The sequence below is a fragment of the Pyrgilauda ruficollis genome, unplaced genomic scaffold (genome assembly GCF_017590135.1).
Source record: "Pyrgilauda ruficollis isolate IOZ18807 unplaced genomic scaffold, ASM1759013v1 scaffold234, whole genome shotgun sequence".
Lineage (NCBI taxonomy): Eukaryota > Metazoa > Chordata > Aves > Passeriformes > Passeridae > Pyrgilauda > Pyrgilauda ruficollis.
Genome location: NW_024522984.1, coordinates 163,607 through 191,430, shown reverse-complemented (window position 1 = coordinate 191,430; position 27,824 = coordinate 163,607). Strand labels below are relative to the sequence as shown.

Genomic DNA, 27,824 nt, shown 5'->3' with positions numbered 1-27,824 from the left:
GCATCCTTAGCCTCCCCAGTGCCCCTTTTTCTGGGTGTCCCCCACCCTGTTGTACAGTTGGTGCAGTGGGCTGCTGGGGCTTGGGAGCCCACCAAGAGAAGAACGCCCCCAGCACCCAAACAAAACCTTCCACCCTGATTGTTGCAGTGGTTTGTTTGTTTTTGTTTGTTTGTTTTATTAGTAGGTTTATTGTTTGATTTGTAATTTGGTAGTTTCCTTATGCTGTTTCCTTTTTGTTCCCGCCTTTTCCCAGTATTTTGTCACTTTTTTTTGTTGTTAGTTGCTAATTTCTATTTCTCCAAACTCTATCAATTTTACTGAAACTGTTCTCCTCCCTTGGGATTTTTATTGGTTTATACATTATATTCACCGCCTGGTTTTTTACTCCCAATTCTCCTGATTTGTTAGTTTGTACCCTCCCCTGGGACCTGCCCCCAAGTATAAGCTCCTTTTTCCCCCGATCAGGGTCCTGGGAGGCAGAAGAAGGGGAAGTTTACCATCAAATAAAGCTACCGCAGGACCGGTGTACTGTGTCTCTGTGTCTCTTACTGCGCCGAGAGCTGGCAACTGGGATTCAACGGGGCGCAAGGGGGTTCTGCCGCCCCAGCCCCGTCGGTATTCATCTAGCCGGGAGGAGCGGCACCTCATGATCCTGGAAGTCTTTTCCCACATAAATGATTTTACTACTCTCTCTTGTCTCCAGAGGATGGCTATAACCACCCTAAGCCCAGTAGGCAGCAAGCTGGAGGAAAAAAGCCTTGACAGCAGGCACTAAAACACAGGGAACACAAGGATCAGCTGCTGTGCCCTAATGCCATCTTCCTGGCAAGAGAAAGCCTGAGAAAAAGAGGGATGAGCCAGGGGCTCTTAAGCAGACCCAGGTCTAATGCCATGCTGCCAACTTGTCCTGGTTCCTTCAGCAGCATCACAGAAGGCATCTGCCTCCCCTGGGCCCCCTCAGTAGTTTATCAAACGCATGAAGAATCTAGTATTTCTGGGCGGGGGCGGGGGAAAGTCACATTTTCAAAAGGAAGCCTGTTCAGACTAGCTGCGGGCAATGCCCTAATTTCAGCACAGGAATTTGGGGCTGCTCTTGGCCTCTCTGGCCTGACACGGGGCGCTGAAGCAATGAGGCCACGGAAAGCGGGGGAAACAAGAAACAAGAGCACCCACCCCTCAGTTCCCTGTTTTGGGGCCCAGAGGGGGTTATCGGGGGTTGCTCCTTTATCTCCCCCCAGCCCAGCGCCTCGCAGGCTCCCACAGGGGACGGCACGTGCGGGATGCTGCGCTGGGGTAGTGTCCTGCCCTCCACGTGGTCCTGGGGACGTAGCGGGCGTGACGAGGGGGATGCGCGTGTCTGAGCGAGGCATCCCAGTAGAGGATATTATATCCCTAGCGCTGCAAAAACCCGCCGGCTGCGCTCGGGCTCCTGCGGCTCCCGCGCCCCGCTGCTCCCGGCGGGGCGGGGCGGCCGCTGAGCCGTGACGTCCGTGGGTGCAGAGAGCGCCCTTTGCTGACATCACCGGCGGGAAAACTCCTCCGGGCCAGACCACTCCACAGCGGGGTAGGGGAGGCGGGAGCGGCCACGGGGCGCGTTCTTCCTACCGCGGCGTCCTCCGCCAGCGGCAGCGGGATCCGCGGGACGGCCGTGGAAAGCGGACTCGCCGGTCTCCGCGGGCGGGCTTGGTGGGCGAGCAGCGTTGCCGGGAGGGTTTGTTTGTACCTTGTCACTCCCCCCCTTCCAGTGAGGGTGGTAGTGCCCGAAGTACACGCCGCGCGGGGCGCCGCCCCTTCTATAAGCGCGGCCGCGGGGCGTGCACGGGCCTAGCTGCGCCGCTGATCCCGCCCAGCCCGCCCGATCCCTGCCGGTCCCGCTCCGTCCCGCCGGGAGCATGTACCAGAGCTCCGCGCGCTGCCTCTGCTCGGCCCTTCCCGCCGCGCTCTGCTGCGCTCCCGCCGCCGCCTCGGTTTCCCGCCTGCCGCTGCCGCGGCCCTGCTCCCACCCGCCGCCCCCAGGCCCCGCCGCCCCGCAGGCAGCAGCGGGCGGCCCGCCCGCCCCGGGGACGCCGCCCCGCACAGGTGGGTACTGGCCGAGGAGGGTGCGCAGCCGCCCCGGGAACCGCGCGGGGTCACAGACGGGCGGCTGGTTCCGGGCTGCTGCTGTCAGAGCAGGATCTGGGCTGTCCTGCCCACGTCAGCGTGTTCCTTGTCCCCTCGCCAGCCGCCTCTCCGGGACTGGACCGGCCCTTGGGCTCTAAGGCAGCGGCCGTGGCGTTCGCCCACCCGGTGTGAGCGGGCAGCATCCCACAGCATCGCGGCAGGCGCTGCCGGACAGCCCGCCGGAGCTTCAGGCGTTTCTGGCTCGGTGTCCTCCATGTGAGGGATAGGGCACCCTCTGCGCCCATACGTAGGCTGGGTGCTTGGAGTCAACCCAGGTATGGGTGGGCTGACCTATCTGGTGAGCCAGAAGGTCAGTGTCCACATGCCGCTGTCAGGACCCTGCTCTCGGATAGCTGAGCTGCTCTCTTTAGCGCTGCAGTCTGTGTAGGATGAGCTTGACTCACAGCGAGGTCTTTTCACTCATGACAGTGTGTGGGAACAGCCCAGGTCACCCTCTGGCAGGCAGCAGCAGCCATCAGGTCCCTATTAGCCTGTACTGTTAAATGATTACAATCCGTTCTTCATTCCCCACTTGAGACTTGGAAAGTGCGCAGATGCCCTTGTGTGCCTGTGCGGATGCCACCTTGGTGTGGTGCACCCACCGCAGCCCTGTGGTCGGATCCAGCCTTAAGCCACCTTTGTTGACTCTGGCCGTGGCTCAGAGTGCCCAATTGGAGCCATTCCTGCTGAAAGCTGGGGTAGCAGGGTAGCAGCCACCATGCTCCAGACTGTTGCTGTGGGGGGGGTGATAAGCCCAGCTCTTTATCACTGAATGGCTTGGATTGGAAGATACCTTAAAGGTCATCTGGTTCTAGCCCTCCCTCAATTGGCAGAGACACGTTTCACTAGACCCACTGGGTTGCTTAAAGCCGTATCCAAGCTGGGCTTGGACACTTCCAGTGCTAGAACAGCCACAGGGAACACAGGGCACAGCTTCTCTGGGCAATATGTTTGAGGCTATATTACATCTCTGGCATGCAGGAGATCCACTTTCCCCTACTGCCTTCAGCTGGGGTTGGGGTGAAGTGAGTTCACTCCCTGTTGCTGCTGTTACAGGAGGAGTGTAAAAGCCAGGCTGGGGTAGGGTGCTTCCATTCCTCCTGTTGAAGCTAGGCCAGATGCCATATGGTGGGATTGAAGGTTCATGGCACTACAGGAAAGAGGAGCATATGCATCTGAGAGCTGGCAGTTGAGCTCGTGATTAATAAAGCACTAATGAAGATAAAGGTTTCCAGAGCTTGTGCCAAGTAGTGATTCCCTATATTACTGGAGGCAGGATTTGAGGTTCCCTCTTCTTTCTGGTGTCGCCTGTTGAGAAGAGGCAGCTTCTGCCTTGCTCTGACAAGTTCTCATTGCTGTTCCAGACAAGGTTGTACGTGTAGTATGATACCTTGGTAGCACAGATTTTGTCACATAGGATTGTGCCTGTCAAGTTGTTCCTGGAACTGGAGTTCCAAGGAGGGCATTTCTAGCTGCTGCCGGCCTCTGGGGCCATGGAGGCTGATGCAGCTCCAGACTGCAGGTGTGTGGAGTCATTCACCTGGCAGGGAAAGCCTTGTGGTAAACAGGGTAGGGCTTCTGGCTGAAAGTGGTGCTGGGAGGTATGACTTGAAAACAAGGGAAATGAGAATGTTGTTCACCTTACCCAAAAGGTCAGGGCCCAATACCCTTCTGCAGCAAAGTCCTTAAAGAAAAGTCTCTGATGGCTCGTTGTCTGAGATCCTAGAAGTTCATCTCTTGTGTTCTGGATGATGCAAGAAACCTTCCAACTTTACACCCTGTTATTACATTTAATTCACACTTTGAATTCTTCCCTTGTCCTTACTATGCTGAGGTACCATCCTTGCTGAGAGGAAGGAACTTTTTAATTTTAATCACCTTGAATAGTAATTGCTGAGTTGATGTTCCCTGTTACATAACACCAGGATAATCGCTTTCATATTTGCTATCCACTTCTACAGTGCAAGCTCAGAAGTCTGCTTGTGCCTCTGCCCTCACCAGCTCCACAGTGTCACAGCACACATTATCCCAGCAAGTTACGGGTCGCTTAACTTGCACTGTAATATTTCAGAGTGGTGACCTTGTATTGTATAGCTGGACTGCTGTGGACATGGTTCAGCATTGCAGAAATAACAAAATGCATTCTATGTTTCATGGTCAGATTGTTGGTCTGGCCCCTGTTCTGCAGAACACCTTAGTCTGTGTTGTCATGATTTCAGCACTTTGGGTACAAAGCACTTGTGCAGATAAGCAGGCATCTTAAGCTGGAATCTTCCCAAGGAGCCCCTTCCTTCAGCCAAGAACTTTCAAGCCACCTATGCCAGGACTGAAAGTGCTTCATTTACATCCAGACCCTCTTTCACATAATTGTCTCTGGGCCCTCAAAAGAAGACTGAAGCTCTTTTTCCTTCCTGAGACATGACTGACTTTGAAAGCTGTCAGATCAGTTCTGGGCCATAGTACAGGTTAGGCTATGCTTTATACCCCATAAAGAGCTGGATACACCACGATTTCAGGGATGATGAGATTTAGACAATACTCTGGCTTTGTTTGCAACTTGGCAGGCGGAGGCTGAGCTTAGCCTTGATCCTGCTGTAACAGCTGTAAGCTGCTCTGGGCTTTGCCAGCAGACCTTTGACTCCAGCTGTGTTACACCTACCTTGTCCCTTTTAATGTCATCCCTCTGACTCAGGTCACACCACAAGCAGCCTAAGGGCTTGCTAATGGCTTCTTGGAGGGTTATTATTTCCCAGTGTTCCTTTGAAGAGCCCCGCATGAGCCATGCTAATCCATGGCATGGTAGGGGCTGTACTCAGCTGCCGACAGCAGCCCTGATGCAGCAGAAAACACTGTGCTTATCTCCAGTTGCAGCACTTAGCCATGGGTTGTACCTGTCCTAAAAATAGGTAAGTGGCTCCCTGTGGAGCATCTATTAAAAGCTCTACTGATTTCTTTGGGTTTCTACATGGCTGCCTGGTAGACCTGGTTGTGTGTAAACTGCACCCTTCTGTATCCAGCACAGAGTGTGTTTTCATTCCTGCTCCCACTCTCTTCACAGCTGTGTCAGGATCCTGCCTAGGGATTTTGTGTTTCCTCTCACTATTAAATGCCACTTCTACTTTAGCAGTATTTGGCTTCTTGAGAAGTAAATTTATTTGTAAACTGAGAAAGACTGCAGAAACTGAAACACTATGCATAGCTTCCCTGGAAAGACATGTGTGAGCTCAAGATCACATCTCAGTTTGAGGAACTGCTATTACTTTAACTAAAAGAACAGAGATGAGGAGAAACATCCTATATCTAATCTAAATTCCCATTTCACAACTTTCTTGGAAAAAAGTTCTGTTCCATGGGCTTGCACATACAAAACACACATTAAAGCAAGTAGGTTTTAGTAGCTTTTACAAGTATCCATTTTCCTAAATACAAGGTCGTGGGGCTTATACTGGAGAGTCTTTCTTTTCCTCCTGAGTTTGTTTATTGAACTGCCTGCCCCTCTAGCCTGTCATTATTGTATGTCTGTCACCAGCTCTTAAAATGGATAGTGCTGTAGTTCAGTCTGAACATGCAGGTGTGCTGGGTAGCATGCCAGATCTTCTGCAAGATGTGAGCGGAGGTTGACGATTTCATCCTCTTCCTTTTTAAAGTAACTCAAATGTACAAATAAACCTACTTAAAAACCACTGTGAGCCAACAGCAGTGCAACACTGAAGTTCTTTTGCTTAAGATTCCCTTTGCAAAAGGCATTCAGAGTAATTAAGTAAGTTGAGACAACAACAAAACTCAGTCAGCGTTGCCTCTTACGCAAGTTGCTGTAGTGCAAGCACTGCCCTTCCTGCCTGTGTTTGAAGGAGCAAAGCCCTCCCTCCCTGAGGCAGGGTTGGAGAGCTCTTGCACACACAGTGTAGAAATACCACAAAATGTACATAAGGGGAAAAACAGAGCAGGGCACACGTGCATCTCTGTCCTGTGGCAGCTGTAAGCCCATGTGGGATAGGGGGACCTCCCCGTAGGAGACATAGGGCTGAGTGAGGGTCAGCTGCGTTAGCAGGGAGAGCTGGAGACAGCAGCTTGTGTGCAGGTCATGTGGGTAAGAGGGTCAAAAAGATGGTCAAAGGAACGGAGGTGGCTGGTGCTAGGGAGGACTGCAGGGAATGCTGGAAACTGCTGAGCTGGGGCACAGCACAAAAGAGGGAGCACAAAGGGAAGAGAGGAGGGTGGGGGGAATGAACATAGGGATGTGGAGCTGGAAGACACTTCCTTCTCCACTCCACATCCTGAGGTCTAAGCCAGCAGAAGGCTCTAGCTGCTTCATTCTCATGACAGCATTACTGCTTTGGGGATAAATGACACTGATCAGAGATTCCTATTAAATACTAACCCTGAGGGTTAGTCAGGTTAACAAGTCTGCAGCCTGGAGGCATTCCATATGGACTGAGGATGCCAGGCCATACAGAGTGCCATCTCCATCAGAAGCAAATGCTGAACATGAAATAAGGAGCAGGCAGCATTTGTCCACCTGCTGGGCTCTCTCCTCTGTGAACAGGGAAAAAGTGTGCTCTATTGTTTTTTTCTACAATATATGCAGAGTTAATTTTAGCCCTGCTATTCTGGTTGAAAGACTTCTTTATTGAAGACAGCAGTGTGATGTCTTAAAACCAGGCTGTTTGTAGGCTGCAGCCCCTGATGGCAGGCAGAAAATGAGCCTGCACAGGACTAACTTTATCTCTGCATCCTTCTTATTTTGTCTCAGACTCAGGAACAGGCTCCTGCACAAACCACCAATGGCTGGCACTGCAACAAGGTACTCAGGTGATGAGAAGAGTTGTGGTGGACCATCTCTAACACCAGCTTTTCCCTTGCAGTGTGTTCCATGGGAAACAGCACAAGCCGGCTCTACAGCATACTCGCCAAGACGCTGAGCAGTGGTGCTGTATCCCAGCACCAGAACTGCCTGGAGCAGCTGGACTCAGCACAGCTGGATCCTATAGACCCCAAGGATTTACTGGAGGAGTGTCAGATTGTTCTGCAGAAGCGGCCACCCCGGTTTCAGAGGAACTTTGTGAACCTGAAGAAAAATACCACCAGTAACCACCGCCCCATCCGGGTCATGCAGTGGAACATCCTCGCCCAAGGTAGGAGATGCTTGTGAGCTCAAGGTATGAGCTTGAGATCAAATGCAGCAATGAAACCCCTGGCAGAGCAGAGGGAGAGGAGTGAACTACATGAGACACAGCTGACTGAGGGCCAGGGGGAATATTTTGAGCACTTGAAATAGTGGCTTTCCTTCTGTCCCATGGGAAAGGAAAAAAAGGTCTCTCCTTGCAACTCTGATGCCAAAGGTAGTCCTGAATTCCTGTCTTAACTGAGCATAGTGTATTCTAAAAGATGTGACCCATCAGTTTTAGATGGTTGTTAACCCTCATCCTTTTCCTAAGTTTTATTTGTAAAGTTTCTCTTTAGTTTATGATTACCTTTTTGGTGAACTATCCATAAATTCAGATCTGCTATGGGAATTCTTAATGCTTAAAAATAATTTTAACTGCTAATTTTCAATCAAGGCTGTAAGTTCATGAGTGCAGCAGCCTCATCTTAAAATCTTTTGGTGTGGGCAATTTCCCTCATAGGGACTGCCTTAACCTTCTGCAGTCTCTTTTAACCCACTTCATTTTATTTTGGCTTATGCTGCAGCAGCCACATGTGGAAGTACTTGCCCTTGTGTAGTGGGCAGAGGGGGAGAAAGTCTTAATATATCTTTTATCTGTAAAAGGAACTTAATTTTTTTTGAGTGACTCCAGTGACTTGAGAAGAGGTTCTCACACCTGCTGAAAATCTGGTACCCTTAAAGTCACCACATGTAAACTGATAAAATGTGGAGCATGGCAGGCTGTTTCAGCTATTGGTAACTTTGGGGTTTTTTCTTTACCTTCCCTGCTAATTCCAGCTCTCGGGGAAGGCAAAGACAACTTTGTTCAGTGCCCCATGGAAGCTCTGAAATGGGAGGAGAGGAAGTGCCTTATCCTGGAGGAAATCCTTGCATACAAGCCCGACATCTTGTGCCTTCAGGAAGTCGACCACTACTTTGACACCTTTGAGCCGCTCCTCAGCCGCTTGGGCTACCAGTGCACTTTCTTCCCAAAGCCATGGTCACCGTGCCTCGATGTGGAGCATAACAACGGGCCAGATGGCTGCGCCATGTTCTTCCTCAAGGAACGCTTTGAGCTCGTCAGCAGTGCCAACATCCGTCTGACCGCCATGAAGCTGAAGACCAACCAGGTGGCCATTGCTCAGACGCTGAAGTGCCACGAAACCGGGAGGCTCTTCTGCATCGCCGTCACCCACCTGAAAGCCCGCACGGGCTGGGAGAGGTTCCGCTCTGCTCAGGGCTGTGACCTCCTCCAGAACCTGAAGAACATCACCCAAGGAGCAAAGATCCCCCTGATTGTCTGCGGAGACTTCAATGCAGAGCCAACTGAGGAGGTCTACAGGGAGTTTTCGAACTCTAGCCTCAATTTAAACAGTGCATACAAGCTGCTGAGCCCCGATGGACAGTCGGAGCCCCCCTACACCACCTGGAAGATCCGGCCCTCTGGAGAGTGCCGGCACACGCTGGATTATATCTGGTATTCCCAGCATGCCTTGAATGTGAACTCAGCCCTGGGCTTGCTGACTGAAGAGCAAATTGGGCCCAACAGGTTGCCCTCATTCAATTACCCTTCCGATCACCTGTCCCTTGTGTGTGACTTCAGTTTTAATCAGGACCCTGACAGACTGCTGTAATGTCTTAGAACACCACCTGGTTGCAGTGTCTGAACTCTCCAGTCTTTTATTTTAGAGAAAACCTTTGAAGCTAGATGCTATTGAAAGATGGGGAAATAGTGTTGACTGACCATTATTTCAGGCACTTGTTTGGAGTTACACTTGCTGTTCAGCCCTCATTAATGTTCAGCCTTCAAGGGAGGAAGAAGGAAGCCAGTGTTCTTGTCATGCTCTTCTCGCCGCATCAGGATTTGAAAACTACAAGGCAAATGGCTTTATTCTTTCACTAAGCCCCATTTTCAGGATTTGATCCTCTAATGAATGTGAAGGCCTTAGTATTTAAATCAAAACACTTGTGTTTGTAAAACATCTTGCCCTGACAACAATTTTATTTATTTCATGTTAAGCTTCTGCAAGTACCAAAGGGAATGAGGTTTGACTACCCAGTGAGATTATCTTAAATCTTTTTCTGTTGCAATACAAAAGAAGTTTAATGCAGTTTAGACAAAAAGCTAAACTCATAATAGTGTGCTCTTGTCATTTTTCTATGACCTGAGATGACAAATTCATGAGAAGTGTGAGGAAGGATCCCTCCAGTAAGAGCAGGTGAGGAAAGAGAGGTTGACTATGACCTAGAGTAATACCCTCACTTCTCCAGAACAAAGTGCATGTATCTGTCACACACAATACAGCCTGTAGGCTGCACGGTGACTGTACCTTCATCTCTTCTGTGCTTCTCTCTGGAGGACACAGCTAACCAGGGACTATTTCTTCCTCTACTTTGAGTATTACTTTTCTAAAGGTTTAAATTTGTAGTCTTGTCAATCTTGCTGTTTCAGTAAAGGGCCAGTCTTAATATTGAAATATTTTCTTTTATTTATCTTCAGAATCTAAAGCTACACTGGAACCTGTTATAAGATAAAATTTATTTATTGAGAGAAGTTGGTGATCCTGCATCTGATTGGAAAGCGTAGAGTGACAGTGTTCAGGAGCCTCTTCCTGTGACCCAGGGAAGCTCTGGCAAAGCATCTGGGCTACAACAGAGGTGTGTTAGTACAGTTAGTATAGTAACTCCTTTGACTGCTCACTGGTGACATAGGAATTGCATATATGGGTTGTAAACATGCCATTATGCCAGAAAATGGCATAGGAAGAGAGTTGGGAAGAGGGACAACAGTTGGAGTTGTGCTGACATTTAGATAGTCGAGGAAGATATGGCAGGGCAAATAAAGAAGTATTTCCGTGTGAAGTAGGTGCATAGTAACTCTTAAATGTTCCAGGTGTTTAATAATAAAACTCTTTGGAAAAAAGTAATATCTTGGCTGCTGTCTTTCTCACTTCGCTGTCCCAAGTTCCTGTTGCCAAGGAGGTGACCTGTCACAACTAGTTTGAGCTTCAGGTTGCTGCTGCCGCTTCTCCTTCCAGACCTCTTTTCCCCCCTCCCTAACCGTAATCTCAGAGTGGCATGGCTGCTTTGCCTTCAGAGCACACACTCTTTCTCCAGCTTGGAATGTCCAGATTTCACAAGTCTGAAAGAACGGAGTTATGCTTAGCTGTTAAGCTGCTCACTCATCTAGTTGGAGGGGAAACCTACACTGTATTAATTTAAATATTCCCCTCTCCAACAGTAGCGTGGAGCTACAAACCTGCAAAGCAAGGTGCAGGAATTCCTCCCTGAGGGCTGCTAAATGTGCCTGGGAAGGCTGGCCCCTTACATGATGCAGCTGTATCTGCCACTTGCTTCTAAAACCTCATTTGAAGAGAAGAAGCACCACAGGTGTGAGCTTTACACAGCCCATAAATTACTATATTTGCATTGGTGAGAAGGGAAATACAGAGTCTGGTGACTGGAAGTCCCAAACTCCCACACAAACACACTCCTCATCAGGCAAACAAATGAAGTGCTGTTGTGGAGCTGTAACATGCTCTGCACATGTTCCTGACCCTTGCAGGATGAGGGCGATGGTCTGCTTCCAAGCAGAGGCTCCTTTAACCAGCTTGGGGTTTATGTGGATTTGACTTTCCCCAAAATAAAGGATTTTACATCCAAGGAGACAATGGCCTTGGTGAATACTGTTACCAGGCAATATGTGCAATATGCCAGCACCACCTTTGGCTAGAATTTCAGAAAGAGCAAATTGTGTCCCTGGAAGCCAGAAGGGTGGCATTTTTGGGAGATTTTGGGCAAGACATGCAACACTGCCAACACCCCATAGAAAGACAGACCTTTGAGCATTGCTGCCGTGTTTCATACCAACTAGACACTGACAGCTTCCTTTTTATGGTGCTGGCTGCCCTCAGTTGTGCAGAGGGGGTGACATGTAGAGCTTTGCCTTTACAATTATTTTCTCTTAGGACCTTCCCTCAAATGGTCTTGCAAGGAGAAGAAATTGTACAAGTGCCTGTTAATTAACATCTGTAGTCATCTGCAGCTAAACACTTCTAAAATCAACACCACAATGTAAACCTATAAGATGGTATCTTTAGGAGGTCAAATCCTTGCTCATCTACCACAAAAAACACCAGAAGCTGGAGCTTCCATCCAGACTCCTTTGGGCAGTTTTCTCTCTCTGGAAGAAACTATGCTTGTGGTAGAAAGCCCTTACTTGAGAACAATGATCAGGTCTGTATTTAAAAACAAAGTAAGCCATAACCAAAAAACCCCACCACTCCCACCAAAAAGCCCATGGTTTCATTTCACTTTTGTATAAGCAGCTCCATTTTCCTCAGGCCAGTCAAGGTGTCCATCAGTGTGGCACCTTTCCCACTGCCAGAGCATAGAGCCACAGACCCGATTATGGGAAGCTTTTTACCAGGAGGAACTGAATTATCACAGCTGCTGAATTCCCACTGTCACTCTCACAGTGGAGTATATGGTATCTATGATTCTTAAGACATTGTAATTTATTCCCTTGCTTGCATCCCTTGCTTAATTCTCCTAAAAAAGAAATCAAACTGTTGAGAAAGAGCATGATTTGTATAATACTGCCATCACTGCAGAACCTCTTCTGAAGTGGAAAGGGCTGGGATTCTTCTTTCATCCTGGACATGTTACAGTATATGTTCACTGCTTAAAGGGTAATTTTGAAGTCAAGGCGGGGGTGGGGTAACTGAAAAGGCTGGAGACTCTTCCCATCTCAAGGCAATTTTTAATACTGTCCTACTCAGAAAATCCCTGCCAATGTTGAACCCTTTCTGCTGGATTAAAAAAAAAAAAAAAAAAAAAGGTAGATAGGCTGCAGAAATTAACTGGTAAGTTCCCAGGCAGCTTCACCCTTTTATTCCAGTACATGCCATAGTTTATTTTGCAGACAGACTCTTTTGGAAAACTTAAATGGATTATTGCTCTTGCTTTGTTTTATGCAGTGAGAGGCAAGCCTGCAGCACTGAAATACTTTTGCCAGCTATAAATATCAGTACACTAAATATTTTTCAGAAGAAGCAGAAAGGATTTTTTTTCCTGTGTAGCAGTATGACTCTTAACAATAAAAAATGTCTTCCAAGCTCTTCTTATAAATGTATGCCTTATAAGAACACCAAGGCTAAAAAAAGGCTCCACAGATCCCTTGCTTTTATCTTGAATAAAGCCTGCCTTAGCTTTAGCAGTGACACTTTTCCCTCACTCTCAAGCAAGATGCAAGAAGAAATAACCCACTTGTTTAATTTGCTGAGAGGCAGAAGCTGTTGCAAGCTTATTAGAACACTATCTCTCCTGGAGAACAATTACGTTCCAAATACACAGTGTCATTTGGATCTTCCTAATAAGTTTAACACCTGCTATTTGAACTGTCTCTACAAGGCAGAATTGCACTTAGCTTGTTCTGGCAGTAACAATCTTCACATGTAGCTGAGATCCCTGATGCACACGTGCTGAGTACCAGCCTGAGGCTTCAAGCACCTCTCAATTTTCTCCTCAACTTCTGACTGCCCTCAGCTCACTCATCCGGATCACCTCAGATGTAACTCTCCAAAGCCCTAAAGTTGATGAAAGGATCCCAAGTCTTCCTTTCAGCACATTTTACCCAGACAACTTGAGATGTGTCAAAGCCCAGACCCCTTCACAGGGAAAGACATGCAAGAGAGATCTAACAAGAACAGTCTTCTCTGGAATGAGATTCCCCTTTCAACTTTTCTCATTTTTCATACTCAGACATTTATTCTGAGTTGCAACTCACAGTTGAGATTTTTTTCCCTTGTGGATTACACAGCATCACCCTTTTCATTCTATAACTTAGAACAGTGGGTTTGAAAAATAAAAATAGCTTTTATCTGCAAAATCAGTGGTACCAAGTTTGTGTATGTCTCAATGCCTTCTATATAAAGCATACTCACTTCACACAAGTTTCATTCTCCCTACACATCTACGAGTTACTGCTTGCCAAGGATGAGTTAAGCCTGGACCCTTCTACATGAACCACCAGATTCAAATGTAAAAGGGAATCCCACTTTACCCATGTACAAAACAAAAGATTTTTCAATGGGATTTCAAAGCCTGGAGTATAGCTAGATACTAACTATTTCAATATTCTAGTGTTCCTTTCATCTGTTTCAGATGTTACAAACCTGACCAAAGCTCCCTCATCCTGAGGTCACATCCTCCAATACCACCAGTAAAAACATACTTATTTACAGAATCAGGTTAAGTCCCCTTTCCATTTCAGTTACAGCGCATCCTCACACAGAATGAGATTCTCACAGCACTTCATGAACTTCAGGTGAGTATCCTCTGGCAGCCAGCCAATATCATGTGCCTCTCACTGGTGGCTAGGGGAGAGAGCCAAAGGACCATCACTGGTTCCATGGCAAGACACAGCACTGGCAGTCTCAGAGTTGGCTATGGGCTGACTACCCCACCAATAGTGGAGTTGGGTGCCTTCATTCCTCTAGTTTTTGCCATTACATAATGAAGTCTTGGCATTACAAGAAGGTCATCAGCTGGAGATCCTTATCTAATTCCAGGAAGATAGTTTGTCCCCATTTGACTTCCAGTGTATCTAAATTAGGTCTTGGAAAGGTCTTAATTACACATACTTGACATAGATACTTCATGCTCTGAGATACAATCAAGTAACAGCCATCTAGAATAGGGTTTCTTACAGACTGGACTTACAACAGTAGGTTTAAAAACACTTGTTTCTCTCTTCTTATCTTTTGGCTCAGATTTCTACCACCTGCCTCTATTTACACTGCTCCATTTCCCTTTACACAGAACATTAGTACCTCTCAGACTGCCAAATTAATCAAGTGATTGCCCAGCTCCCCCTACTTCCCTTTCCTACCTCTTCCTTAGAAAAAAAGTTGTCCTCTCTCTCCATTTCCTTGTGTGAAGGGGTCTTAGTCCTCTACCCCATGCCAGAAATACAGTTCACGTGTAAGAACTTTTGAGATTCTTTGGATTACACACTTTTTTATCTGCTTCACCTTCATTTTGTTCTTAAACTCTACCTCCCTGCTCAAGAGGATGAAAAAGAAGTTTTTCCAGAAGCCTTTCATAGTTTCCCCAATGCTAGCCTGGCTGTGTGGAGCTATTTCCACTTTTCTTACCAGTTGAAGGGAAGAATGCTGCTAGGACACTACAAGTAACCTGGTTCTCAGCATGTAAACTATTTAATTCTGGTGTCTTCCAGCATTACAGAAGATGTCAGTTCCAGACAGCTGTTAAAATTGCTCCTCCAGGCATGAAGTACTTAGATGACGATTTAGACTTCAACTAAATTCCAAGATTACCCAAGTTCCTGTTCTGAAGACTTTTCAGGGCATATCACTAGGAACTGGGGGTCCATTGGGCACTTGACTACCCACAGCATGATGTGCCAGTGTGGTGCCCCTGAAATCAGGGTAAGCTACATATGAAGCCATGCAGATAGACTGGAAATATGGAACCAGTATCTGGTGTAGCTAGAGGAGCAGTTAGGTAGTTCACAGAGCTCATGTGTATGCTCACCATCCTGAAAACGTGTAAGAACTAGGCCCTTGCCAGAAGCTACCTCACCAGCTACAGCAAGCTTCTCAGATATGTAAACAAATGAGTGAGACAGTTGGTCAGCCCTTTGAAGCAGGGAGGAGTCCCAAAATTTCACACTGTATCATCTATATTAGGATGAATGGCTGGAAGATTTCAAGAAAAGAAGGTTAACAGGTTAGCAGAAAGGAAGAAGGAAAAAATAAACAGCACACCAAACACCATTAAATTTTCTTTCTGTATTTCATTAAAACCTACTTGAATACACTTTGAAACAAGAGTACAACAAAATAGAATATACTTCAAATGTTGAATATACAAACTATTATAGTTCGTTCTGAACACTGGTACTTCCCTCTTAACTCCAACTAAAAAAATTTACAGGTTTAGAGCTACCTGACAAAAGCTCATGCTGGGCGTGACCTTTGAAGTGAGAGTAGAGCTGAAACTGAAATGTATGCAGAGATGTCAAGGCTACGTGAGAGAAACAGGCATGGTACAGCAGAAGGCAGAAAACCTGCTGCTACTTTGTCCACGATTAAGAAATTTAGACAGACTTTTAACTACCATACAAAATATGTTACATGTTATTCTATAACAATACTGTGCTAGGTACAAGGTTTTTAAAAAATTTGTTTTAATAAAAAAGCTTTACACAAACAAGCCATTAGCTTATTTCAAGAAAGATAACTGAAAATCAGTCTAAGGCTTTCATTTTGAATCTGCTTAAGCTGTATAATACAAAAATCCCTCCAGGCCTCTGTCTTCTTTTAGAAGCTCTTTAATCTCCTTTATTTCACTTCCTACAATACCTAGTAGCATAGTTTTTCACATAGCACCAGTTGAGTACTGTGGGCACACAGTAGTAATCGCTGGTATGCACATAAAATGCATCAAATTTGCCATTTGTGTAACAATGGGACTTTCCTCTCCCCCTGAAAACTAAAAACCAAGGCAAACCTCTCACACAGCTCTCTCTTAGTGTTTCAGGTCTTAGTGTAACTTGGTAACCAGTAGCGTAGTGAAATTGTTTGGTCCCTTTTCAGTCCCTCTCTCTTTCCTTCTCCATAGGTTCAGCTGCTTCCCAACTGGAAGAGGCAGTTTTTATCAGTGTATCAGTGTGGTTTAATTCCCACTGAAACACAGGAAAATATTTTTTTTTTCCAGTAAGTCTTCAACATATGCATGTTTATTAACATTACAAAGCTCTCCTTTTCGACTTGGTGGTGGCATCCACATCCCTCCCCCAGTTATGTCAGTATATTCAAAACCGTAACAGTTAGAAGTCCATGCTGGAAGAAACCTATTCTTCATTTTTCACACGTGATGATTCCTTCTGTTTTCACTGTTACAGGAAGGGCAATAGCTGAGGGTGTACTAACTACTACTACATGGGTTACAGTCTTGCTTCCATCCACTGGCTTCTCCTCTTTTACCAGCTGCAGTGTTTTCACTTCACATTCCTGTTTCAAAGCGGCTATGTCTGATTTAACTTCTGGACCTTTGAGAACTGCACTAATAACCCTGGGAGGAGTCTGGCCAGAGGCCTGCTGAGCAGGAACTGACAGTCTCATTACTGGTGTCCCATGAGCTATGGACACTGGGGTTAGTGCTCTAACAGCCAGTGGGGCTCCCACAATGTTGATACTTCCTGACCCGGACAGGCTCGTTTTTGTTTGCAATTGACACTGCGTGAGTTGTGTGGCAGGGATTGTGATGATTTTGGTGGGCTGCATTGTGATTTTGTCTCCATTTTCAGCAGAGGCTGGCATCACAGTAGGGATTGTCTGGATTACCACCTTTGGAGTTGTTGCTGTGGTTGGACTTGTGTTGCTTATTAACGGTGACCCTGCATTTACTGATTGCACTGCCACAGTTGAGATTTTCTGTCCCAGAGAGGTCATGACAACGGGCACTTGCATTGCCACACGAACAGTCCTACAAAATAAACGTGTGTGTTTAGGCCAAAAATACAAGGCATCATTACAGATGACAACAAGGACAGACAGTTTTAAGAGAGACAGGTTTTTAACTGGGTCTTAAAAAAACCCAAACCAAACAATAACAAAAAAATGGAAAAGCCAAACCGGCAAGCAAAGAATCAAACCCCAAACCTTTTGCACATCTAGCAATAGAACTTTGGAAATTTAACAGCCCCATTAACACAAACCTGGGAGCTGTTGTTGCTGGGACAGTAGCAGTGGTAGTAGAAGGATGAGATGAGGATGTGTCATGAGCAGGTGAGGCAATATTCACTACTCTGGTGACTGCTTTTTCTGTTCTGGTACAGCTTAACTGAGAGGAATTTTTTCCTCCACGTGCAGAGGGTGCTGCTTTTAAAAGGTTTTCTGCAGATAAAGACACTCTTTCCAGGGACTTCTCATCTGTAGGCATTGACAAATCTTCATTGCAGGACTCACTTCGGTCATCATCTATGACAACTATATTTTTTGGCATCTCCTTAAACTGATACACAAGCCTCTGTCCCTCAACTTTAGCCAGGATTCCTCTTTGATAGTAGTATCTGCAAGGAAAGTACAATTAAGTAGTAAGCAACATTTTAAAGAAAACCTCATTCTGTGCTAACAAGAAAACCTCAAGTAATCACAGTAAAATCTATAATGTAAGGAGGTATGAAAAGAAGCTGTTAGAACACACTGACAGGTGATCTGCAGGATCTACCTGAAAAAGAAATCTTATCTTTTTAAATACATACTTCAGGAATTAAAACTGCAAATTTACTGGTAACACAAAAGGTTACAGGGATTGCAAGACTGAAGGCTAAATCTGCAAAAGGGCAAAGTTTTTAAAATTTCAGAACCTTTATATTTCTATGGTCAAAAATAAGAATCAGATTTTAAATTGTAATAGATAACCTAAGGATTTGAGAGTGTTTACCTCAGAGCTCTTCCCATTGTCTCATAGTTCATGTCAGGCTTGTTTTTGTGTTTTCCCCAGAGTTTGGAGACAGCTTTTGAATCTACAAGTTTAAAGATTCCTTTCTCTCTCTGAGTCCATTTAATATATCGAGGACACGTATTTTTGTCCTGAAGAAGGTCCAACAGGAACTCCCATAAGTATGTTGTATTTCCTATAATCAGAAAGCATTTTTGTGTTAGAAAACCACTTTTAAAGATAACAGAAAGTTCTCGGTACGACCTGAGTTACAAGCAATGTTACACAGAGGATGTAACCTGCACATACTTATTCATTCTGTTAATTTTAATGAAGTTTCCATAAATATTTACATTCTGAAAGGAGGCAATCCAAGTGATCTGCTATACAGCACAGAAGCCTGCCTGTTCAATCCAACACCCATTCTCAGTTCTTGAAAAGAAGTATGGGAGGGTGTTCTAAGTCAGTACCTATCTATGTAGCAGGACAAGAACTTGAATTTTCTTCTCATATTTGATTAAACAGGGCATGAAAATGCCAGTACATTTTATGCACTGCAGAACAGGATATAAATAGGTGGTTTTTAAAGGGCATGCAACCTGCAGCAACAAATCATCTCAACTGTGGTTAAGTTTGTCCAGGATCTGGGGCTCTCACACTAATTGGTGCACCCCATGTTCTAATCCTTCCCAAGTGTATGTTGCAGAGTGACCAACATCCTTCTAGGTACAAACCCAGTCCAACTTCTTAAAAGCAAGTATTCATGGGGCAGAAATCCCAAGCACCCTTTTGTAATTAGGGGGATATAAAATGAAGTCAGGCTTAAAAATTTAATGCACTTGTCAGGTATTCAAGAGGTGCACCATCTTCACTGGAGAAGCCCCAGGAAGGCGTTTGTGACAGCGACTATCAGGACGCCATAGAATGTAACACAGGTTCTGTCTGTGCTCTGACCAGACCATGTGCTTCTAGGAAGAGGGGAAGAGAACCCAAAGAAAAAAGGCTGATCACATTCCAATTTGTACAGCAGGAAAAGACTCCTCAAGTTTCTGAGAAGGAAGAACTAAGACAGATCCACAAGAAAAATAATCTCAGAATATTAATAACAATTCTTTAATTCTTTACGTCCAAGGACATGGACCAAATTGTATTTTTGCCTGTGTGTGAAAAAAGGTCATTAGTTCTTGCGATTTAATGGCATAGCACTTGTTATGCCATGCAAAGATAATTAAAATAAATTAAGAGACCACTGTTGCAGATTTTGAGAAGTCAGCTATCTTTGAAAACCTCAAAGGGTAAAAAAAGATCACAAGTTCGATTTTATGGAAAAGCACTTCATTGAGAAAAATTATACTTTACAATGTGCTCCAAACAACAATAAGTACCTATTCAAGAAATACCAAAATTCAACTAGATTTCAGAGTCATTTGAATAAGACCTATATGAGGAAAGAGTCAACAAGAGAACTCAGGAATCTTTAAATCATCCTCAATTTTAAGGAATTAATCTCTGGGGTTTTACTCCTTAGAAAGTGAATTTCTGGGTTGACCACTAAATACTATAGGTCTGCAACAGTTTTTGCAAAAACGTAAGTGGCCTTCAGGATTAGAAAGCAAACAGGAACTTCAAGAGAATAAACAAAGTGTAGGGCACAATTAAATCAGATTTATAGCTGCCTCACTTTGCACCAGAAAGTACCCAGAATGCACAAAGGAATGCCAACACGGGATCCCCTTTCCAAATGTGCACAATTATCTCTCATTCTCCATGACTTAACTCTGATAGTACTAAACTGTAGAATAATTCCGGTTTTCCAAAACCATGCTGCATATGAAATAGCCTACCTTTGCAAGTGCTTTTTAAAATAAGTAACAAAAATTAAATCCAGTTAACAGAGTATTTTGCAGGATATCAAGAAAAAAAATTAATTTATTCCAGTTGTAGTATAAAATATTTAATGAGATACTTCATGAGAACAAGAAATATATGCAGACCATTAGGAAGGGCCATAGAAATAAAATAAATTTAAAAGAAAGCTAAAAAATCTCCTGAAAACCAGAGAGCAGTACCATCTCCCACTTTATAAAACAAGAAGCTATGGAGCTGAATTCACCAGCACAAAAAGGAGAACAGAAAGAAATACAGGCCTCATTTTTCAAATTATTTGTCCAGGAAACTAGGACCTGGGACAACTGCAAAGTACTGTTCAGGTAACAGAAAGCTGTAATACTAAAATCTGAAACAGAAATAAAAGTAAGGATTCAAGAAGACTACATAAAAAGGAAACACTAAACAAGACGTATTTTTAAATATAGCAGATACAAAATCTGTCATCTCCACTGAAGTCCACTGCTACACCAAATCTAAAGCAACTGTGGGCACTGCAGGGAAGTTTAATTAGTGTTTGCACTGGTTTCCATGAGCAAATACCTCCATGAAATCAGTCTCATTCTTCCTTGCCCGACTGACAAACATGCTGACTCAGGAGCTGTAGCCAGATAAGGAATTATGTAAACTGCAGAGACCTTGTTTTTAAACAAATGTCAAAGTAATAGTGGAGCTGACCATTGCACACTTTCTCAGCCAGCACGTTCTACCCAAGTCACTAAACTTGGTTACTCCCAGGTATAGCAACATCTCAGAACAACTTTCAGTGCACCAAGTGGAGGTGAAATCCGGATTTTTCACCTGTAGCCAGGGAAGACTGATACACTGCATACTACCCCAAAGGTAACCTGTGAGCAAATGTCCCAGTCTGTCTCCTTACTGAATGAATAGCAGGGGCTTGGAGTCCAAGAAAGGAGCCTCTATTTATCAGGAGAAACACTAGGAAACTAAAACTCTTCTGCACTCAACCAATATAGAAACACATCATCATTTGTTTTTCTCCTTAAACTAAACTGAACCTATTAATCAAGGAATATATTCCCACTGACGTTTGTCAATTAACTAAGAAATCATATTTCTAACCTTATTACCTTTACTTCCAACCATCACCTTTCTAAATGCTCATATGCTGCCTCTCCTTGAAAACAAGTCTTACAGCAGTAGCTTAATAAATTACGTGTGTAGCACTAAGTTGATACACAACACAAAAGACATCACAAGTCAATAACTACAAAGTAAAGCAAATAAAAAATGAGAAAGCCTATTAACTGCGGAGGGTACTAGAGCAGACTCCTAGAGCATACATCCTTGTGCTAGATCTTGTACAAACAAATTTAAAGACATTGAATAAAACTCTAATAAAAGTCAATACAATCTCATCCATCAGATTTTTAAAGATATGTACATTTACAGTGATAAATACCATGCAGATACACTGCTTATTTTTAAAGACTCAATGAATGGAAAAATATACCTTTGCCTTCTCTAGGTTTCTTCTTTATACCTAGATCTGGAGACCCATCAGATAAAGCTGATTGCTGGGTCTTGGGTTTACGGCCAGCTGCACATAATACATGGGGAAAAAGAAGTATTAATCATATGCAGAGTAAAATTTTATAGTTTGCCTTTGCTGAAAAAAGCAATTTGTGTATTTCCCCCCCTGCTGTTTCCTCGCTACAGGTATGGATAAACTTAGATTCTTAGATTACTACTGCACATTCAGTGTAATTATCATTTGGTTGCTTACTTCATAGGCAGGTTTAACTCAATTGCAGACAAGTTGATGTGCATTTTTATTAATTCTAATTCTAAGACTCACAGATCTTGGATTTGTATAATTTTATCACTATATTGCATTTCTTTCTCTCTAAATTACAAGTAAATATTCCATCTCAGCATGTCTGGAAACCATTAAATCAATGTTCCTAAAGTTATGTGAACTGTATTGATGCCTCTAACAAAACTTTTAGACCAGAGAGAGCAACCTTACAAGGTGCCAACCTCTCATGTGATAGCAAAATGCTTAGAAATCAAACACTGTTCTGAATTGTTTCTCCAAGATATGCCAATTAGACAGGAAAGACAAAAATTTTACAAAGATCTTATAATGATTTTGTAAACTGATTTATGTTTTTTTTAAGTTAGTATTTACCCTGTTGTTTCATAGCATGAACCCCAAGTCTACCATGTCACCAAATATACCCACACTTCAGACACCAGCGGCTACCCACCACAGAAGTCCTCTTTGAATACTCTATCCTTCCTCCACCTTGTGTTAAAATATACAACACAGAAACCATCTTCCTTTATGGCTTGTCAAAGCCCATTCTCTTGCACCCTCTTTTTTCTTGATGCACACCCATTTTTCTAAGAACTCACATTTCAGACTCCCATCAATCTGTTTGTATGAGCAAAGAGATCAGACCATCCAATCCATCCTCCCCTGTATCAACTGCACCATCCACAGCAGTGGACAACAGAAGTAAAATTTTGAGATTGCTCCTATGAAAAGCCATATGTACCCTTTTTCTTTTTCATTGGTTCATGGATATCAGGGGAAGTTGGAATGGGAGATACATCCATTTGTTCAGATTCCTCTGTTGATACTTCCACCACGGTTTCTGTGATCACATCAGGTCTCATGGCTGCATGGATAAATTCTGGGGTGGACACACAAGGAGGGACAAAAACTTCTACTACAAGAGAAGAAAAAAAGAATATCTGATGAAGTTTCTACCTGATTATTTTAATGTATTTTACCTAAAATTGTTTTAAACAAAGCATATGCAACAGTGTAGTAAGGTTCTGCTCCAAAATCCTGTCACCTTGGAAACCAATCCAACTCCCCAGAACATGCACACTTGTCAGTAGGCAAAAACAAGGATCGCATCAATATTCTACAGAACCAACTCAACTTTAAATTAAACAAATTAGAGCTCCATCTTTGATCATTACTCTGATTTCCACTTCTTATTTCGTAGCTTTTGCATTTCAGTTTGACCATTATTTCATCCAACATATATTAAATAACTTCAGAAGGGACATCAGTTAAAGTAACCATCAACATTAAGGTTTGGTTTTTCAGACTGGTAACACTTTGCAACACATTGGTTTTGGGTATTCTTTGTAAAATAGAAAGATGAATAGAAATTCTTTTCCCTTAAAATAACTCTTTATTTTAGCAATTTAAAATGTCAGATTCACAGAACCCAGAATGGCTGGGGTTAGAAGGGGACCTGGTCCAACTCCTTGCTCAAACTGTGCCACCTAGAGCTGGTTGCCCTGGATCCTGTACTTTTTAGTATCTCCAAGGATGGAGTCTCCATGGCCTCTCTGGTCAATCTGTGCCAGAGCTCTGTCACCTGCACAGTGAAAAAGTATTCCATGATGTTTAGGGGGAAAAATTAATTTTAAATATGTCATTACTCAGCTATCTCTTCCCAACAACCCCTCTCAGACAAATTATTTAATCTGTAAGTATATGTGTTGCAGGCTGGAGAAATCATGTAAAACTCAAACAAATCAGTAGTTTTTAAATATGCAGGCAAATGTTTTAAAAACATTTAATTTAAATATTTAAACAGCATACAGCTCTCCACAGAAACAGGTTTCCTACTTTGCTTGTCTTACTGATTAGTAGAAGAAGAAATGGCTCCCAGAGCAGAGACTGTGGCTGACATACCAGGACTCCTGGCATCTCTCAGGCAGGTAGGAGACTCCATATGAAGCAAGGCCTCCGCAGCTTCAATTGTCTTATCTGTGCAGGGCACATTACTGCCATGAACTGATGCTTCTACTGCAGAAGGATAAAAAAAAAATTATGAGAACAGGTTACTTACAGAAGTCCACATATATCCCTGTACAACTATACTTCTCAATCTTTAACATGAAAAACACAAGATTATCAGATGTCTTCACACTTTTTGTACCTGCCTGTCAACAGACGTATTTAGGGAAGACGTAAGACAAGCAGAACTGACACTGTCACTTCTTAGATTAGATTTCTAGTTCACAAGCAAGCTACTCATTTCCATGAGGAGTTCAAAAGCTTTCAGAAAGAGACTGAGATTTGTCTTCTGCCTTCAAAATAACCAGAAAAAAACAGATTGTGATGAAGATGATTATAAATTAACACACCCATCAAAATCTAAAGGTCACCTCTCTTCAAAGTTTCAGTCTATTGGATAAATATATACATGTCTATGTGTATATATATATATATATATATATATATATGTAAATACTAGACTAGTTTCCAAAACATACATCCTGTTTTGATTTCTGACATTAAAAATAATTATGAGTTCATTTTAGCAGGTTGATTGTTTAAAAAAAACAGAAAGCACGACAAACAGTATAAAGGTGTGCTTTATGCAAAAACTAAGGGAAGAAGGTAAAAATAGTTCTTTTTTCAAGTTCTGAAATTTTAGGAAAACTAATTAATCAAAAATAATGCAACTTCAAGAGAGCACAGTTAAGTTTGACACAGTGCAGATCACAGCACCTTGAACACAGCAACACTAAAAAACCCCAATGTACCATGTAAAACTACAATTCTATGCACAGCTAACTCCGTATTCCTCACCCTTGTAAAGGTTTTGCAAAGTGGTGACCGCAGAAACACCTGCTGCCCATTATCCACACTCTGGCCAAGGTAGCTGTCTCTCTTCAGTTGCTCTTTCCATTTATGGCCATCTGCTCTAAGCTGAACCAGTCCAGCAAGGCAGCCAGCAACCAGGAGATCTATCTTTAGCCCAAGCAGAGTCACCTATCTCTAGTATCACGAACTAAAGAGGATTTGGGAATAATTCTCTACAAAAACTTCAAGGCACGTATGCTGTTACTGAATATGTCTAAGAAATAACTCAAGGTTTGTTTAGTGAAAAGCAGAGAAACATAATGCCAGAGTTGCTTCTGACTTAAGGAAACACTGAATACACAGATTCCCTGCAGGCTCACATGGGGAAGCCTTCCAGCATACTGCAGTTTTTTGAAATGCAGTGATTAAAACCTTGAAAAATCTACTAGCCAGCAGAATACAGACATCAACCAGAAGCTGAAAGTGGGTGAAATGTGGAAGATGCAAAAATGCAAAACTACAGGTGACTGAAAGTTCTTCTGAACCAGCCTGGTGCCTATCTGCTGACTGGCTGATGGGATTCCTACCACAGCCTATTTGCTATGGCCTGGGATGCTATTTAGAGGGCTTTATATTTTGGAACAGTAGATGCCTGTTAAAGCTGACATTGCAACCCTGCTTCACCCCAGGCTGTGAACAATAAAAGCTTACCTAAGAGAACAGGAAAATCAGGAAAGGGTCTGTATTTTTCACTCTGTTTCTTGGATAACCAGCGGCAACCAACACAAACTATGCACCATGAGCCTCTTCCCCAGCTGCAAACCCTGGATGCTCCCCATGCTTGGCCAAGTGTTTCCTTCCCAAGCAGCTGTTTGGGCATATCCAAAGTCAGAGGCTGACCACATGCATTGTACCAGGAGTGGCCCTCCTGTAGCAGGAAACTTTCTGCTCAAACATTTCTCTTTCTAGATAAAAGTTTCAGTGGCACAGAATTTGATCACTAAAGTTTCCCTCATCTACCTGATAAAAATTTTCACTGATTATCAGAACACAGGAGCAAACTTCAGATAATTGATAAAAAATGTATAAATTCTACAACGCTACTGAAATTAGAAAGTCCAAATCAGATTTAATATGTTATTATTCTAATGCATGCAATAAGATTCAAAGCATGTTAGCAAAGCTTATCCAACCGGACAGCTGCTTCGGTGCCATTAGGTCCAGTATATAAAGGACTTTTGTACAGAAATTCAAACTCAGATGACAAATTTCGATTGTAAGAGGGCAGTGAATTCACTACCTTCTAAATGCTTAAAAGAAAGAAATACAAAATTTTCCTACAGAGAACAGTTTAGATGCTGCACCAAAACTAAGAGGTACTTAGAAGAGGGCAGGAACCAGGCAAGAAACATAGCAGAAAGCCATCTACATACTTTTCTGGTACTAGGATATTCTGCTGAAGGACCAGAGTGGAGGAAAAGGAAATACAACCAGCATTAGGGACTAAGACTGCACACTTTAACAGCAAAGCAAAGGAGCCACTCGACCTCGCCCCTAAGCACCCCTTCCATTTCCAATAAAAACACACTATCTACTCCACACAAGCCTCTTGGAAACTACTTGGGACTCCACTAAAACTGTCACCTAAAAAATATCAAGCAAAAAATAGTAACACTTCTGGCTTTGGCTGAACAACACATGCTGTCTGTCTATCATGACAGTTAACAAAGTAATCTAACATTGCCAAAAGGACAGCTATTAAAACACTTGCTAAATTCGGTTCTATTACCAAGTTTCAAGCCTTCCCAGCTAACTAATTCTCCTTTACCCAGTACATGGTTTTAGCCTTAGAGGCATTTGTCTACCCAGTGAACACCAGGACTTTGCATTTCCTCGCAGGGAATGTTTACTGCACCAACACAGTGGGAAGAAAAAAAAGAGAAATTTGTATCCTAGCACAAAGGTATGTAAAATATCTGACATGCTAGAAAATGTCTAACAGAAGACAGCATGTCAGAATGCTCAGACAGAAGATATGGTACCCAAAAACAGCTAAAAAAGACATCACAAAAGATGAAGTGAGGAAACCGGCTCTCTCAGAGAAGGGACAAGAAAAAAACAGGCGGCTCTTCCTGCAAATGACTAGATCAAATGTCATCAACCAAGTTATACTTGTATACTTGTAGCACAACAGTTCTCACAAAAAAAGATGGGGGAAAAAGAAAACAAAATGAGTATGATTCCACAATTTAAAAAAAGACAACTTTCCAAGACTTTGATACACAAGTATCACATTTCTAATCAAAGACTGAAGTGTATCACCCACTTCTCTAAAAATGCCCAATTCTATTTCCACTATATTTATGTTATCAACTATATGCAAGACCACAAAGATAAAACAGACTGTATTGTTTCAGTAAAAAATATAAGGTGTAGGTCTGTTATATTACACAATCATTTCAGAAAGAATTGTCACTTGCCCAAATGAAGCAAAGTAGTGTATGTGGATGGAAGTAAATTTTCCACACTTTGGTAACTGAGTAACAAGAGAACTGCCATTTACTGATTTAGAACACATCAGAGCTAACACCACCACTTATCTTCCATTCTTTAAAATCAAATCTTGTCTTACTGCTTTTATGAAAGAATCTGAGTCCTTGGCACATTATTTTAGAATGTTTAATTTAAAATTTTTGATCTATTTATAGAAAACAAAAACTCAGAAAACAAATTCAGATCTAAAGTGTGAATAGGTAAGTAGGCTAGTTGGTGTCCATCTTCACTGTTGGCCTAATGTTTGCTAACTCCACTTTCTACCCAGGCAGTGTGTATAGTAGATTATTCAAGGTTCTCAACAGCTGTTACAAAATACTAACCTTGCTAATTAAGTCTGAAAGGGCTGTACTTTGCATTTACAGAAAAAAATAGTGACAACATATTCATTTGGTAACAATGTCCTCCCCTTTTAACATAAGACTAACAAAATTAATGAAAGCAGTTTATGAGACTGAAAAAATGGATTGAAATTTTCAAAATGTTACTCTTTTGCACTGCACTACAGTAGCACCTGCAATAGCTTACCCTTTAATACTATCTGGCAACCAAGACAACATTTTAATGAAGAATTCACAATTCCAAGCAGGGAATTCAGTATTGTGACTACTACACACTAACAAACCTCATTAAAAGTTTACTGGCATTCACGCGCTTGTTTTATTTCAGCGTTTAAAAACAGCACTGGAAGTTAGTAACAGTGCTTAAACAACATCTTAATTAAAAGCAGTTGAATTGCCTCTGTACATAATATCCAGAAATCTTTCTGTATGCACAACTTGACTGGAAAAGAAAGCATTCTTCAGTTTACTGCTTGTTTATGGTGGATATTTATTCAGAAACCAAAAACCAATTTCTTGGCATTTTCAATATTTCCCTAAGCCTGCCTCTGTTCAAGACTCTCAGGTGCACACAGTTTAAGGATGATGCCCAAACCACGGCATAAAGGCTAATCAATAACAAAGATGAGAGCAACCATCTCAAAACACTTCTGTCACTGTGAGTCGTATGTTATCAGCCCAATATTGA

General features: G+C 43.2%; 2 protein-coding genes across 11 annotated transcripts in view; one reads left to right on the top strand and one right to left on the bottom strand.

Moving 5' to 3' along the window:
* Positions 1-1,609: 1,609 nt before the first annotated feature.
* Positions 1,610-10,233, top strand: NOCT (nocturnin). The gene is made up of 3 exons (XM_041469459.1): positions 1,610-2,079; positions 7,026-7,295; positions 8,105-10,233. The coding sequence occupies exons 1-3, from the start codon at positions 1,893-1,895 to the stop codon at positions 8,938-8,940; spliced, it is 1,293 nt and encodes a 430-aa protein (XP_041325393.1). The 5' UTR covers positions 1,610-1,892; the 3' UTR covers positions 8,941-10,233.
* A 4,872-nt stretch (positions 10,234-15,105) lies between these two features.
* ELF2 (E74 like ETS transcription factor 2) overlaps positions 15,106-27,824 on the bottom strand; it is a 35,303-nt gene continuing 22,584 nt past the window's right edge. For 5 of the 10 annotated variants that reach the window (XM_041469447.1, XM_041469452.1, XM_041469446.1 and 2 more), the window contains 6 exons: positions 23,346-23,459; positions 22,186-22,359; positions 21,138-21,224; positions 17,780-17,972; positions 17,052-17,405; positions 15,106-16,819 (listed from right to left, as the gene is read on the bottom strand). In XM_041469447.1, the coding sequence (XP_041325381.1) occupies positions 16,192-16,819; positions 17,052-17,405; positions 17,780-17,972; positions 21,138-21,224; positions 22,186-22,359; positions 23,346-23,459 (1,550 nt within the window). In that variant the 3' untranslated portion in view covers positions 15,106-16,191. Of the gene's footprint in view, positions 16,820-17,051; positions 17,406-17,779; positions 17,973-21,137; positions 21,225-22,185; positions 22,360-23,345; positions 23,460-23,592; positions 23,744-27,824 lie in introns of those variants that run through there. The other 5 variants (XM_041469457.1, XM_041469448.1, XM_041469451.1 and 2 more) reach the window with 3 other exon arrangements.